General features: G+C 45.2%; 1 protein-coding gene across 5 annotated transcripts in view; it reads left to right on the plus strand.

Annotated features, from left to right (window-relative positions):
* Cyfip2 (cytoplasmic FMR1 interacting protein 2) overlaps window positions 1-16,459 on the plus strand; it is a 119,241-nt gene that overhangs the window by 6,440 nt on the left and 96,342 nt on the right. For all 5 annotated transcript variants that reach the window (XM_021175633.3, XM_021175634.3, XM_021175636.3 and 2 more), the window contains exons 2-3: window positions 13,337-13,476; window positions 15,251-15,340. In XM_021175633.3, the coding sequence (XP_021031292.1) occupies window positions 13,360-13,476; window positions 15,251-15,340 (207 nt within the window). In that variant the 5' untranslated portion in view covers window positions 13,337-13,359. The remainder of the gene's footprint in view (window positions 1-13,336; window positions 13,477-15,250; window positions 15,341-16,459) is intronic.

Genomic DNA, 16,459 nt, shown 5'->3' on the forward strand with positions numbered 1-16,459 from the left:
CGTGCAACCATGGATATCATTCACTAGTGAGGCTGACTAGTGAGCCCCAAGAATTCATGTGTCCTCGCCTCTCTGGCACTAGCATTGCAAGCAAGCATCACCACGCCCAACTTTTACCGTTTAAAATATGGGTCCTGGCGATCAGACTCAGTTCTGAATGCTCGCACACTAAGCACTATGCGTACTGAGCTGCCCCCCTCCCACCCCACCCCCCCACCCCCAGAGCTCAGTCTCCACGGTTCACAGTGAGTGATCTGGGAGCCTAAGTCAGTCTCGGAGCCGTGTTCAGGTTTCAGGTCCCCAGTGATGAAGGCAAGTTCTATATCCTCCAACCTAGAGACTAAGCCTGAAAGTCCCCTCTTGTTTTCCTCAGCAGATGGTTCCTTTAGCCAGCGCATCTGAAAGCTCACTCCCCTCTCCACATACAAGTCCCACTGGGGTTCCTTGTGTGGCATTGTGCTGTGATCCCTACTCAGGACAAAATTAGGTGGGCGCTGTGGCTAGATGACCTCCCCTGCATAAAGGACTGGGGACTGTGGCCCTGAGCTTGTGGCATCTGCTGACTTTTTGGTTGTCACCAAAATGCCTTCCTCTACCCACTAACACAGGAAGCGACTGAGAAAAGCAGCCAATGAAATGGCAAGGCCCTTTGCCCCAAGGTCTGTTTCTCTGCGTCCTTGTAGAAAAACAAGCAGGTTGGATAGGCTTTCTGCAGGAGCTCAAGGGGAGGCTGACTTGGGCTTCTCTGCTCCACCCTCAGGTTCCCTGAGAAGAGAGCCGCTGCAGGTGGCAGGTGGCAGGGCCTCTGCTCCCAGGGGATAGGCCATGAGGCCCTGCTTAGCCAGCAGGGGCTGTGTACTGCCAGGTGTCTCAACTGTTCTGTGGGCTGTTAATATTTCAGAGTCAAATTTAAAATTCTGCTCAAAGCAATACATGCATCTGCTTTTGAAAAAAAAAAATAAAGTATTAAAAGTCTCCGTGGTGCAGGACAGCCTTGCAGAGTGGTTCTTCAAGTAGCTGCATCTTAGTCTCTGATGTGCTCAGACCGCTGCTCTAGGCTTAAGTCTTTTCCAAATTGATCATCCTGTTGCCATAAATCACACCCTGTTCCCCGACCCCCTTTCCTAATCTCCTGAGATCTCTGTTTTAACGTAAAACACCTATATTATTAAGGTTTGTCACTAATATAAGCAAGCCAAAAGTGATGTTCTCTTTCTTTTCTTATTTCGTGTTTTGTTCCATTGGAAAGTTTAGATTTTTTTTTAATTAATGTCAAGTTAAATGTCAGTTGCTGCATCAGACTCTGTCTTCCCAGATTGCTGTGTTAGTCCTGAACCAGCCAAGTCACTGCATGCAAGAGTCATGTCTGGGCCCTGGGTTTTGCGTCACTGGGAAGAGCACTCTGTAGGATAGCTACTCTTTTTTCTTGTTGTTCATTTTGAACTTCAAAATCTATCTTGCCCCTGCCCCAGCAGTTTCCTATCTTTTCTGGACGTCTTTTCTGCAGAGTGGAGCTTCAGCAGAAGCACAGTATGAGATGAGAACTGTGCGGTGGCCGTGGGGGTGGGGGTGGGCGTGGGCATGCGCACCTGTCATTCCAATACCAAGAGATCTGCTGTCAGCTCTAGAGCAAAGAGACTGTGTCTCAGAGAGACAACAACCAGGCAGAGGAGAGGCTGGACAGCCAATTTAGGGGTTTTCCATGGGACAGGGAGGGGTTTGGCTGTCACTCTGTTTATCCCTCCCACTGTCTCCTGCTTCATCCCTGGCCCTCTCTGTACCCTACTTTTTATGTTATACCCATTGGTTCCTAAAAATACTAATCTGAGGGGGGGCAGCTTTGTTAAGACATAGTTGGATTACCCGGCAACTACTATTTCAACCATACAGTTCTATAATTTGTAGTAGCTAACAAACCTGTGCAACCACACTCAGAGAATATTTTAGCACATGTCTGGAAAGAGACCTCATACACTGATTTCCTCCAAACCCACACGCAACCCTAGGCAACCACAAGTCTGTTTGTGTCTCCATAGCTCTTCTAGACACACTGTGTAAATGGATTCATACAATGTGAATCTTTTTATCCTTAGCATGGTGTTTTCAAGGTTCATGCATGCATTTAGGATCATTGTATGTATCTGGACTGAAGTATGAATCTGGATTGCTGAATACTATCATGTTTACAGTCGTACCAGTTTTATTACAGTCAGTTGAAGGATATTCAGAGTTCTTGGACTTCTGGACAGTTGTGTTGAATGTTGCTATGAATATCCTTTTACAAAGTTTTAGTTTTATTATATTTTATCCACTTATTATTTATTTATGGGCTGTGTGAGTGTGTGCGCGTGCGCGCGCGCACACACACACACACACACACACACGAGCATGCACTCATGCTATAGCATGTTTGTGGAGGTCATAGGACAAGTGGCAAGAGTCAGTTCTCTTTTACTGTGTGGGTCTCAGAGACTGAGCTCCAGTCACCAGACTTGTCAGCAGGCACCGTTACCTGCTCCTTGTATTTAATTGTATGTAACTGGGTGTTTTGCTGACATGCATGTCTGCTGTGCACTACATGCATACAATGCTCACAGAGTGTAAGATCCCCTAGAACTGGAGTTATAGACAGTTGTGAGCTTCTGAATGGGTGCTGGGAATCGAACCTCTTAACCACTGAGCCATCTCTCCTGCTCCAATTATAGTGAGTTTCCTTGGCCAAGTAAAAAGCAACAAGGTATAATTACAGAAAACAAACACTTTCAACATTTTCTTCTGTTGTCCCTCAGCATGTAACAAATTCATACTCCATCCAGTTGCATTGTGCTAGAATGTTCGATTGTTAAAATTGCTGTCTGAGTTACTGCGTTTCGGGGGGGGGGGGAGAGTGTGAAATGAATTTTGACTTGGGATTAGGACAGAATTTCCAACATTTTCCAAAATGGCTCTAAATATGCTTTTTTGTTTGTTGTTGATTCTGGTTTTGTTTTGTTTTTTGCATTTGTTACTCTGTAGTATCTACTTCTGAAATGTGTTTTCAGCTTTGACAATTAGAAAACCAAACTGTAGACAAACTGAAAAACATTGACGATATCCTGCACCTTACAGTGTGAAATATTTATGTAACAATAAATGAGTGCAGGGTCCACTGAGATGGCTCAGTGAGGAAAGGGCTGGCAGGGAGGCTGGAGAAGCAGATTTTGGTTTCCCAGAACTGGTGTCAAAGTCCAGGTGGGAGCCTGGAGACCCGCTCCATTGAGCGAGCTGGCTAGCAAGACTAGCTAAGTCTGCAAGTTCTGGATTAGAGAGATGCTACCTCTGGATGTGTGATAGAAAGTGGTTGTGGAATACATGCCATGTCAGCTTTGGTCCTCCACATGCATGTTCACACACATATGCTAATGTACATGGGAACATGCATCTGCCTGTGTGTGCACACTACACACATTTATCTCATCATTATGCAAACCGCTTTCATCTTTGATACACGATAGTTTGGTATGTAATGCCAAGAAATTGTTTGAAAATGAATTTCCCTGAAAACATTTCAAATCAAAACATTTGATTTGCATACCTGTTTTTTTTTTCAAAGATTTTTTTCACTCATTCATGTATATGAGTACACTGCAACTGCACAGATGGCCGTAAGCCACCATGCTGGGAACTGAACTCAGGATCTATGCTGGTTCTGGCCCTGCTGGCTGACAGCCCTATTCGATTGCTCCGGCCGTTAGCTCACTTCAACCCGCTCCCTTGGGCCCTGCTCATTCTAGCCCAACTCGCTTTAGCCCAAGGACCCATTCACTATTATATGTAAGTACACTGTAGCTGTCTCTGGACACACCAGAAGAGGGCGTCAGATCTCACCATGGATGGTTGTGAACCACCAGGCAGTTGCTAGGATCGGAACCCAGAACCCTCAGAAGCGCACCAGCGCTCCCACCCGCTGAGCCACCTCACCAGCCCCATACCTGTTTTATACACCTGTAAACACACAGTCTTCATTTCTTAGCTTGAAAGTGATCATAAAAGAAAAAGTTTAAGAAGCCTCAGTATAGGTTATCCCCTAAAAGTAGCTCTGAGTGGTTCCCACAGGGTTGACAGCTGGGAAGCCTGGCCTTTGTCTGCGCAGACTGTTCCTGTACAGCTCTTCACACCCAACCCACTCAGCAGAGGCTGCACGGCCCAGCATGGTACACTCTGGAATCCCCGTGAGATGAGCATACATAAGCGTTTTCCTGCTCGGCTGGTTCTAAGGTCCGAAGGGGCTCCACTCCACAGGGCATGGGTCTCCATGGAGTGGTACCCTGCCGTGACCACTTTCTATGCCCGCAAAGCTTCCTGCCACCCTCTGCTACAAGCATGATGGATGGAGAAGCAGGCTGTGCCCTTGGGATTTTGCTTGCTCACCCAAATGCCATCCCATCTTATACTAATGAGACCCTTTTAATTGTTTTATATTTTAACATGTCTTTGCATAGTATTTTCCTTATATATATAAATATATGTGCTTATGTAAGTATATGTCTGTGTGTGTGTGTGTATGTGTGTGTGTGTATCCTCTAGCTGGATAGCTGAATAGAAGGAGAATACCCGGCTTCTAGATATTTGTGAACCTCCCAAATGACTGTTTCCTCATCTTTCCAACATAGGAGAGTTTTGTGGTTCTGAGGAAGTTTTGGAAAAGCAGCCAACCTGGGAGGGAGGTGATGTGCTTAGCATTTTCCAAAAAGATACAAAAGCAGGCATGGCCTAAAATAACACGGAACTAGAAAGAAAGATATCCTGTGAGCCTGGCCTCTGCCAGTCACTAGCATGAATGAAAGCATTTATTTCTCAGTAACGGTGATCTGAGAGGAACAGCAGATAGTAGCTGCTACCCTCTTGAATTTGTGGGGCAGTGCTGACAGGAAGTCAAGATGAAAGAGTCATACAGACATCTTAGTGACAAGGGCTGCCTTGGTGGGGGAGTGGGGAAATCTCGACCGTGTTCACCTACTCTGTGGTTTACACGCCATGACTTTCAGTGCTGGGCAGTGAGAAGCCACTGCTTTAGTGTGAACAGAGGGCTGGATTCCCAAACAAGCCTGTTTGTTATTGTTGATTCTTCTGAAGACAGGAGATCCTAATTTGGCTGAGTTAGTCCAATCAGGAAGACCCTTTCTGCTTTAACCTTTACCAAAAAAAGTAATCTCATGCAAGCCAGTCTTTAAAAAAAGAAAATTTAGTAGTGTGTGAGTGTGTGTGTGCATTGTGTGTGCACTGGTCAAGAATTTTCTTAATTGCTAATGATGCAGGAGGGCCCAGCCCACTGTGAGTAGAACCATCCCTTAGGCAGGTGAGCCTGGACCTTATAAGAAGAGTAGCTTAGCAAGCCAATGGGCAGTGTCCCTTGTGGTCCTTTTTCCAGGCTCCTGCTTGAGTGCCAGTCTTGACTTCCCTCCATGATGATCTATCACCGATAAGGCTAAATGAATTCATTCCTCTCCAAGTTGCTTTTGGGCAGAGATTTTTCATAGCAACAAAAAGCAAACTAGGCGAGCATATGTGTGTGTGCACTGCACATGCAAGGAGAGTCATGTGCGCATGTGTGAAAGGCGGGGTAGCTTTGCAGTTGGTTTTCTCCTTTCCTTTCACCTTTCTATGGGTTCTGGGAATTGAACCCAGATCTCTAGGTTTGCACAGCAAATGCTTTGAGCTGAGCCAGCTTGCTGCCCCGTCATGGTTTTTCATGGTGCTTGTCTTTCTGCTCCCACCTTACCTGCTGTTCTGATTTCTGTTGAGAGCTCTCGGTCTGTTTCAGAGAATGGAGGCTTGGCGTGATTCATGACTTGTGACTAAGCTGATAATTGCGTAAGCTGATAATTCCTCCTTTTATCTTCTGACAACTTATTCCCTGAATGCTTAATCTGGTGCAGGCTGCCTTGTTAAGTATTCTACATGCTGAAAAGTTATAAAATGCTCAGAACAAAAGATGGGCACGATTATAAATTGTGATCCTTTTACAAATAAGGAAACTGTGGTTCCGAAGGGGTTAAATAGCAGCTTACAGTCCAGTGGCTATTCAGTGCTGAGCAACAGGTTCAGACCCAGCCCTCAGACCCACCCACTGCTATTCCACCTTAGTAAAAATGCCTTACTTCTCATTCCTTCCAGAAATTGTCAAAAGGAGCATAGCAGTGAGATCCTACTTTAGCTGCAAATGAGAGACCCTGCACTTCCAAAACCAGGTTCTCCTAACTCCTATCATGCACTGGTGCCAGGATTCAGCCTGCCTTGTTGCAGTCTGTCAGTCATCTCAGCCTTGGAGCCTCTGCCTTCCCCTCTCAGAAGCAAATTACTTATCAGCTCAGAGCTGCTACTTCTCTTGGGGCAGCCAGGCCAGGGGCTTTAGGTTGGTTGTGAAGACACTGAATTAAACAAACTTCCCTGAATCCTCAGGCTGAGAGACCACAACTGCCTGAGGTGAACCAGGCCTCAAGTGAATTTGGAGTAATTTATTTCTCCCTTTTCCAAAATGACAAAACGGCCCGTGCGCATGGACTAGACACATGGTGTTTTCTCAGGTTGCATAACAGGCTGGCCTTCCGGGCCAAAAAAGGCACGCTTGGTTTCACATATACCTCTGTTCAAGCTTCTAGAACATCCTCCTTTCTGATTTATGTGGGTTTGGCACTGACTTCCAGCACTTGAACTAAAAATGTTTGATTTCCACCTCCCTTAGGCAGCGGATGAGCTGCAGAGTCAAATCCATTGCAGAAGCTGTAGTTCCAAGAAGAAAAGAAAAGCCGCCTTATGTAAACAAAGACTTTTAATTTGTAGTTTTTATTAGGCAGCCTACTTACTTACTTTCTTCAAGGAAACTATGGGATGCTACTATTTTTAAGGGGAACACCTTAAGGGTTATTCTAGTAAATGGATGTTTTTGGAGCCTATGAAGTTCTGAAGAAGCCCAGGTTTTAGGGGAAAGGTGAGAAAAAGGACCATGGTAAGTGACAGTGGAGGCAGGGAGGAAGGGACAAGGGAATTCCAATAAGAACTGGGTGCTAATACACTGAGCTGGGGGCTTTTACAGAAAGTTCCAGACAGACACACAATTGGATAGGAGAAAGAGAGATGAGAGAGAGAGAAAGAGAGAGCGAGAGCCTTACTAGCATCACAGGGCACCAACAGTTCTTACACTTGCCTGACTTTATAAAATTATATTTAAGGTTAAAAGACAAATTACATGAATCGGGAAGCAAACTTGGATCCCCGGGTTTGACTGCAAGCGCCTTTACCCATTCAACCCTCGTCCTTACCCATGATTCCGTTCTTTTTCTTCCCCATCTTGTATTATTGGGAAGTAAACCCCTGTGTCACTTTGTTCCTATTTCAGTAGATATTTCTAGAAAACACTTCTAAAACATAATTCTGATACTGCATTTCAGCTAAAATAGCAGTTTCTCCCAAGTATCAAGGGTGCAGTCGGGATTCAGTTTCCAGTTTGTTTGTTTTTCCCCAAGTGTTACAGTTTTGCTTGCAGGTTGGTGAGTTCCAAATAGTTGAACCAGGCTCCAAACAAACATTGTGTCAGGTTACTAAATCTCACAGCCCCCCACTGCTGTGCATCTTCCACATCCTCCATCCCTGCCCCCACCTTCTCCCCACCCACCCTCTGCACCCCTCTGTCCCCTCTACTCCTCTGTCCCTTGTTTATTTGTTGAAGACATTGCGTCATCTTCCGTATTGATTACATGCCTGTAACGTGTTATAATGTGAATTGAAATCAAAGGATTGAAGAGATTCTGGTGTTCCTTTTGGGTCCAGCATTCTTGCCACGTGATGGTGTATCCATCCATCAGACAGCATGTGATTCACCTGGCTGTTTTCATTTCGTGATGCTGGCCCCCTTGAGGACTGGTGCATAGACCCACTTATTCATTAGGGGTTGGAAAGCAGGTGTTACAGTTGGCATTGTCTCCGAAAGGAAAACTTTGTGTCTTTTTTCTTCTGAATTGATTATCCTACCCAGAAGTCTACTTGGGTTAGGAAAGACAAGTTATCTCATTGTGTTTTCCCGTTTTCTACACAACAGTTGGATCACAGGCACTATCCAAGGAATAAGAACCAGGTTTTGATTTGGTAACTCTCTGGTCTCAGTGATATGAAGGCATTTACTCTTGTTCTGGTCCACTGTGGCTTAGGTGATGAATGCTCACGTGGTCCAATCAGGGAGAGAGGAAGCTTGAGTCAGGGTCTCCTCTGGATCTGTTGCACACACAGCCCCAGGATCTTTTGTTTGTTTGTTTGTTTTTGTTTTGGGGGTTTTGTTTTGTTTTGTTTTTTGTTTTTCGAGACAGGGTTTCTCTGTGTAGCCCTGGCTGTTCTGAAACTCACTCTGTAGACCAGGTTGGCCTCGAACTCAGAAATCCACCTGGCTCTGCCTCCCGAGTGCTGGGATTAAAGGCGTGCATCTTCCACATCCTCCATCCCTGCCCCCACCTTCTCCCCACCCACCCTCTGCACCCCTCTGTCCCCTCTACCCCTCTGCCCCTTCAGTTTATTTGTTGAAGACATTGCGTCATCTTCCATATTGATTACATGCCCGGCTCAGCCCCAGTATCTTAAACAGTCAGCTTCCTTGCGATGCCAGGAAAGTTCTCAACCTTCCTGAACATTTTCTGCCTCAGGCCTGGACTCACGTATTCATTTCCTTAATAGGAAGTCATAGTTGCAGACTGCGACTGAGCACTGAAGGTGCATGTTGCTTATGGGTTGGGATTTGTTTCTAGGTCTTTTTTTTGGTGGAGAGAAATACACACTTGAATGTATATGCTTCTATCTGTACATGTAAATATCATATTTGTATCTTTCTATATGTGTATTTGTGTCAGTGGGGACTTTATAATGTGTTTTAATTTTAATATAAATATAAACACATGTGCATGCATGCATATTTATTAACATATAAGTTCTTCTGGATACTTCTTATCCATATTTGTGCTAGTTTCATGTATATTGCTGTAGTAAAATACCTGGACAAAGAGCAACCCAAGGAAAAAGGGTTTATTTTAGCTTACAACTCCAGGCTGCAGTCTGTCTCCTTGGAGAAGACATAGCAACAGGACCCCAAGACAGCTAGTCACATTGTACACTCAGAAGCAGAAAGAAATCAATGCACACATACTCCCCTTATATAGTTTAAGACTCCCTGACTAAGAAATGGTGCTACCCACAGCGAGCTGGGTCCTCCAACATCAGTCAGCTCAGTTAACACAGTCCCCCATCGATATGACTACAGGCCAACTCAGTGTAGACATTCCCCCTCTGAGACTGCTCATAGGTGATTTCATGTTGTATCAAGCCCATACTTGAAGCTAACCACGATACCTTTTCCTGCTGTATTTGGGCCTTAATGATTCTCTTCAGTCGTAACCGTGTATCTCCTTTCAGCCACGTCCAGACTGCCTTTGTCTCAACACCACCGGGAACACATCTCATTATCACTCTTTTCCTCACAATACATTCAAACATCACAGTAATACACCAATGTGGCACTGAAAAGAGTGTGAGCTTGTGTTTTTCTCAACTTTCTTTCCCCTTACTTTATTTTAGTCATTCTCAAGCTGTATCCCAGTTGTAGCTACCATCTGATTACCGAATTAGAGCCTGGAGAGATGGTAGATCCATCAGAGGGTAGGAGTGCTAGCCACCCGAGCACCCGTGGAAAAGCCTAGAATCCCAGTGCTGGGGGAGGCAGAGACAGGAGACGCTGAAGTTTTCTCTTTTTGTTTTTTGTTTGTTTGGTTTTTGGTTTTTGTTTGGTTGGTTGATTTTTGTTATCAGCTTAGCCCTGGATTCAGTGAGAGACCCTGTCTCAAGGAAGTAAATAAAGTGACAGGAGAATAGGAGACCCTCCAATGTCCCCCTTGGCTGTCACAGGCACTTGGCACACACATGTGCATGTATGTGCACACACTAATACAGTATACACACACATGCACACACACACACACATCCCAAGCATAGAATCACTTAGAACATTTCCTTTTGACGTGACTATGCCAACAATTTGTTGATATACACACTCATTTCTTTCTTTCCTATTATTTTTAAGGGTTTGCATTTTAAATTTAATGCTTATTTTATAGTAATGTAAAAATCTGGAAAGCCAGATGGATTCAGGGAATGCTAGACCGTTTCTCTGGCCCTGAAGGCCTCACCTTTCTTCCTTCTCCTTCCTCAAAGCTCGGCTGTCTTTATATAGCCTGCCCTTACAGTTTTGTTTCAGTAAGTGTGTTTGTGTGTGTGCACGCATCCTCCTCTCAGATGAATGGGTCCGTGTGGTTCACATGGGCTAGCTGCTGCGTTGTCTTACTGTTGCCTGGGCTTCACTGAGGACGGCTGCAGCAGCTCCATGGGCATGGATGTTTGCACTTCTCAGGCCGCTGCAATTACACACTTTACACCCAGCCGACAGTGTGATCGACAGCCTGCCCTCCGCAACCTGGCCAGTGGCATGGTGCGCATAGCAGTTGGTTCAGTAAGTAGCAGTCTGGATTTCTTACTGCGACGGAACAGTGTGCTTTTAACCGATGCCATCTTGGTCTTAGGGGTGGAGCCCCAGCAGATATGGATTAAGCTGTGTGTGTGATTCTTGGTGAAAACAGAGCCAGAGCCCATTAATACCATGCTTCTAAACACTGACTGTCCACTCGTCTATGGAGCAGAGTCCCCATGGCTGGTAGGATATGCAAGCAGGTGAATGCTAGCTGTGCCCGGCACCAAGAAAGGTTTATTATTATTATTGCCTGACATAATGAAGGGAATCGTTGGGCTTTGTAGTCATAGATCATATACCCTATAAATTATTATCCCTCCCTCAAGTAGACTTAGTAGAAATGAGAGAGACGCTAGAGAGATGACTAAGAAGTCAAGAGCACATATTTTGCAGAGGACCCGAGTTTAGTTCCCACATCTAGAGGCTCACAGCTGCCTATAATTTCTGCTCCAGGGGATCTGATACTCTCTTCTGGGCTTCACCAGCACCTGCACACATGTGCACCTACCTACACACAGGCATACACATAATTTGTAAAATATAAATCAAAGGATATTAATGTGAAGAAGAGGAGGAGGAGGAGGAGGAGGAGGAGGTGGTGGCAGCAGAGGAGAGGCTTTGGTGTGGCCTGGCAGTCATGCTACTGTAGACCTGAGCACCACACTTAGAATTTGAGTCCGGATGAGAAGAAAGGCGAAGGGGAAGGTCACTGCTGAGTTCCAGGTGTCCTTCCTGGAGGCTGGCTGGGCCACTGGCAGGGTACATGCCCAGAAGGTGCGTTTGAAACTCACTGGAGTGTGAATTTAGTCAGCTGCTCTGTACCAGCCCAGCCCCCATCTGCCCTGCCAGTCTTGGACCTGAAGGAAATGTCTGGTCACAGTGTGATCTTGGGTATATACACTCCAGCTCTTTGCAGCCCCTGTGGCCTGGAATTGGACACAATTTTTCAGGGCGCAGTCCCTGGCATTGAGAGATTCCAGCCCTTTAACCACACTTCTGTGTGGGGCTGGGCTAGCACTCCTCTACATGCTCTTATTCATGTAGCAAAGGTTTGGCTTCCTTGTCCCTGATCTTTCTGTAAGCCTTGGGGTTTTTGTGGTGGTTATAGTTCACCTCTGCTGTCTTCGTCATGACCGACTCCTCTGGCTTTGTTTCTTTGGGATTGAGATTTTGATCTTTTTAAGTGCAACATGGGGCTAATGGAGTTTCCCTTTTCTTTCTTTAAAGGTTTGGGGGTTTTTGTTTTTTTATGTTAGTGCAGAAGAGGGCACCAGATTCCCTGGAGCTGCATTCACGGGTGGATTTGAACCAACTTGGGTGCTAGGAACCGATCTCCGACCTTCTGGACGCGCAGCAAGAATCCTAGTCCGCTGAGCTTTCTCTCTCAAGACCCAAGCTCCACTTTTCTTACCCTCAACTAAATGTATTTAAGATTTTTCTTCATGCTCTTAAGTTCTAAGTAATTACCACTTGTGTTTGAAATCACTGTGAATAAGTTCTGCGTGCTCGTGAGTTTTCAGAGACTTTGGGGGTTCCAGTTTGCATGCTTGATTTCGAATCTCATTGCGCTGTGGTAACTCACAGTATTGGTCTTTGTTTCACTTGAGGGATGCAGTGTGAGGTCAGTCGCTGCGTAAAGAGGCAGGCCTACAAATTGCTGTGTAACCCAAACTGGCCTCAAGTTCTGGATCCTCCTGCCTCAGCCTCCCAAATGCTAGCATGACAGGCATCTGCCACTATGCCTGGTTTAAGATATCATTTTCGGAGGCGACTTATGGGAACACGAGTTATACCCTAAGTCATGCGTTAGAAGCTTTTGATCAGTTTTCACCTGTAAATTTGTGTTTAAAAAAAAAAAAGAATCCTTTGCTAACAGAGTGCTATATTCTTAAAGTAGCAATTAGCTTGGGTTAGTTAGCTGCCCTGATTGCCAGGCAGCAAAGCAGCAAGGGGTTGAGTTAACATCTAATCAGCTTCATCCTGCCTGGGTCCAAGACGAAAATACCCACTGAAGCCTGGCTACTTTGGTGTGGTCCATAAAATGTCCCCAGGCCAAGGGAGGACATGGCAGCTTCTTCATTGATGCAAACAAGGCTGGTTTATAGGAGTTAACAATTATATAGTCCCTGCTCTATTAGCCTATAAAACCCAGACCCAGGTCCCCTTGATCATCCTGGCTGTTCTGTGATGGATATTTATCCTTTACCATTATCTAAGAATGGAATTGATGAATGTCCTTAAGAAGAACAGGAGTCCTGGCCCATGTCCCTGTGCCCAGTATCAATCCAGATTCTTGCTTGCTTGACCATGTGTGTGTCACATGTCTCATTACTTCCCAGAGCTGTGCTTCTCCACCACTCATGTGGGGGCATACTCTAACTTGCATGAGGCTCAGTTGAGGTATCCTCAAAATGTATATATTATCTAATTTATTATTTTTGTGTGTACATGATGTAGTAGTGTCCGGTTCATGCCATGGTGGGTGTGTGAAGGTCAGAGGACGACTTGTGAGAATCAGGTCTCTCCTTTACCACGAGGGTTCCAGAGATCAAACTCAGGTCATCTGACTTGGCAGTGAGTGCCTTTACCCACTGAGCCATCTCGCTGACCGTGAGACTCAGATTTTAAAGGTGTAGGTAGGTAGACAATACCCATGAGGAAGTGGTATTTGAGAGTGACCTCGGTGACCCTTGACCCATTCCACCTCCAGAAGGGGCTTGGGCAGGATGAGGACAAAGGAATTATTTGGAGGTGTCTGAAATTCTCCCTTGTCGTTCTCTTCTTCTCCATCAGTGTGAAAGACAGGCGCCGCAGCCATGACCACCCACGTCACTTTGGAAGATGCCCTGTCCAACGTGGACCTGCTGGAGGAACTGCCCCTCCCAGACCAGCAGCCATGTATCGAGCCCCCACCATCCTCCATCATGTACCAGGTAATAGAAATAACAGTGTCAGTGGAGAGACCTGGATTCCAGAGGTCCTGTAAAAGGACCTGCCCTGAAGTACAGGGAGGAGGGGGTCTGTGTCGAGAAGGTGAAAGGTCAGGAGCTGATGGAGTCCCCGTGCACTCTAGGATCCCGGTGGAAGGAATAGATTAACTAACAAATGTGTGCCAGAACCGCTTCCCTGCCCTAGGGAGCGTTTGTTGATCTGTTCTGACCCCGAATTCCTTCTGGACTGTTCCTGCTATTGCACCACCCGGATTATGGCATCCCTGATCTCATGAATTAAATATCGCAGCTTAGGAGCCTCTAGAGTCTGCCTGGGTAATTACTTTTCCTTCATGTGCGTGACAAGAGCTCACATAAGCCTGCATGGCAACCCGTGGCTCAGGGAAGTGGGTCACAGTTGTTTGCTTTGGCCCTAGATCAGATCTTTCGATAAACCACCATCCCATTACATACAGCTATGACTCTGGCAGGCCCAGTAAGGAGCGTATCCATGAAGCAAGAGGCAGCTTGGCCCAAGCCCCTTGTCTGGGTGTGTCAGGCTGAATGTCATGTTGAGAAGAAATGTGTTAATTTGGAAATTGGGGCTACATTGGGCCTTTTTGCTAAGTCTTAAATGGTGAACTATGAATAAATATAATTAAATTTTTTCATTTCATTCAATAATTACATATATCAGTCACATACTTGGAGATTCATTTCCTAAATTTGACTTATAAGTAGCTTTTAACACAGATCACAATTTCAACTATATGAGCATATTTTAATTTTAGTTATATGTAGAGAGATTTTCATTATAAACAAAATGGAAAAGTGTAACATAGAAATTTCTTATCCCAGCATACCCTCCTCTGTGTTCATGAACATTTTGTTAAGTATATATGATATATAGTTATTCTTTTTACTAAAATAGGAATTCATTTTATATAAATATATATACTTCTAATTCATCTTTTTCTTAACATTTATTGTGGAGCCAGCTGTGGTGACTCGCAGCTGTAATCCCAGCATTCAGGGAGTCTGGACCAGCCTGAGCTACAGAGAGGACTTCTGTCTCAAAAAGAAAAAAAAAATCACAGCGAGAAAATCTTTTCCTGTGGCCATTACTCGGGCATCAGTGCAGTAAAACCACCTTAGGTTAGGCGGCTCGTGGTCTCTTCCAGCCTGTTGTACACACTGACATCTATTTAGGCTTTTGCTGGGTGTTTCCATCTTCCCATGCTGTTGTTGTAAAAAGTGCATCCATGGCCTGACTCGTGCATTGACACCTGTGCACCCTCAGGGACACATGTCTCAGTGACTGGATAAACGCCATGCACACCTTGACTTTTACCAGCTGTTTGGACTTGCTTAGTTAGCTGGAAGTATGGTTTCCTTGTGCTTAGATTGTTTGTTTGTTTGTTTGTTTTTTAATTCATGATGACATGCATATAAAACAGATTAAAGTCAGTGCATTTATCCCATGAATAAATAGGCAAAGTCTATCAGTAAGGCCTTATTAACTGGAATCTAAAAGTGCCAATTTGGAATTAAATGGTTACTTCTGAGGCTTGGTTGAGTGAAACCAGTTACCAATGAGAAGCAGGTACTGCCTGTCTGCCCTTAGCTGACCAGGGGGTAATATTTAAAGCCACCGGGCAGTAGGTTTCCACAGAAAGCTTGTGGGTTTTTGTTGGTAACTGTTTGTTCCCTAGACACCCAGCCAGCTTGGATGTGTTTTCCAATAACCAAATGTCCCTCCTGTCCTCTACCTCCACAGGCTAACTTTGACACGAACTTCGAGGACAGGAATGCATTTGTCACGGGCATTGCAAGGTACATTGAGCAGGCAACGGTCCACTCGAGCATGGTAAGTCTCCATGACCCACATGTGCAGCTGTATGCCCCGCAGAAGCAGGAGGAACCATGGGCAACTTCCCACACCAGACCTGTGCTTAGCTCCCCCAGTATGCTCTGCCATAGTCAGGGGACCTAGGAAAGTCCATCCTGAAAAAAAAAAGATCCTCCTAAAAATGACAGTGATGTGGCTTTGCAAGATATTATTTATTGACGCAAGGAAGCCGCTGGCCTAAATCATTCATAAATGAAACCAGTTGTTTTCCATTCCTCGTAGGGTCTGACCCTAAGAGGGCAGAATTCTCTTCTTCCCTTTTATCCTCAGAGACATTTGTAGAGTTCTAGACTCCTCATCTGTGGGTTCCTGCACCATTTCCCTGGACGTTTCTCACTGTGCGGGATATGTTCTACAAACCCAACTCATTTGTTATGCATTGTGTGCCTGCTGTGAGCTGATTCTAGAGTTAGTGTGGGGCCAGTCTCAGTTCTTGGTGAGTCAAGTGTGAAAGAGACAAGGCAACCAAACACCTTTTCTATGCAGACATTTCATGGTCATTGTCTCATTTAATCCTCACACAGACCCTGTGAGGTAGGTCATTGGCAGCCCCAATATCTCAGCTGGCCAACATTGAAGCCTCTCAACTGTTAAGAAATTGACTCGGGGGTCTCACTGCTGAATGGTGATAGTTCTAAACTTAGGACTCTCTGGTGACAAAGCTTGGCCTTTGGAATATTTATTGCAGGCAAATATAAATCTGTATAAATGTTCCACATTGTGATAAAAGTTTGAAGGTCAGCTTTTCAAGGGGCCTTGAGAAGGCCAGAGGAAGCTTGATGGAGGAAGCCACTTTTTAGTACAGCCTTGTAAGAAGGTAATGATAGCATATGTTGTACACACTGCTCTTTGAAATGTAGACAGGGCAATCTGCTGTGTGAGAGCATCAGAGCCTCATAATAACCCGGGGGCTTACAAAGGGATCATTATACCTATTGTAGAGATGAGAAGACTGAGGTCTGGAGAAATTAATAAGCAAGTTACTCATGGTCCTACAGCTAGTAAGTCCTTGCATGAACTTGGGAACGGTCCTGACCTCTTTCTGTGGTTCTCTCCATCCCATGGAAGGTTGAAGCA

Source organism: Mus caroli, unplaced genomic scaffold (assembly GCF_978045245.1).
Source record: "Mus caroli unplaced genomic scaffold, Mus_caroli_1 scaffold_13, whole genome shotgun sequence".
NCBI classification, from domain to species: Eukaryota; Metazoa; Chordata; class Mammalia; order Rodentia; family Muridae; genus Mus; species Mus caroli.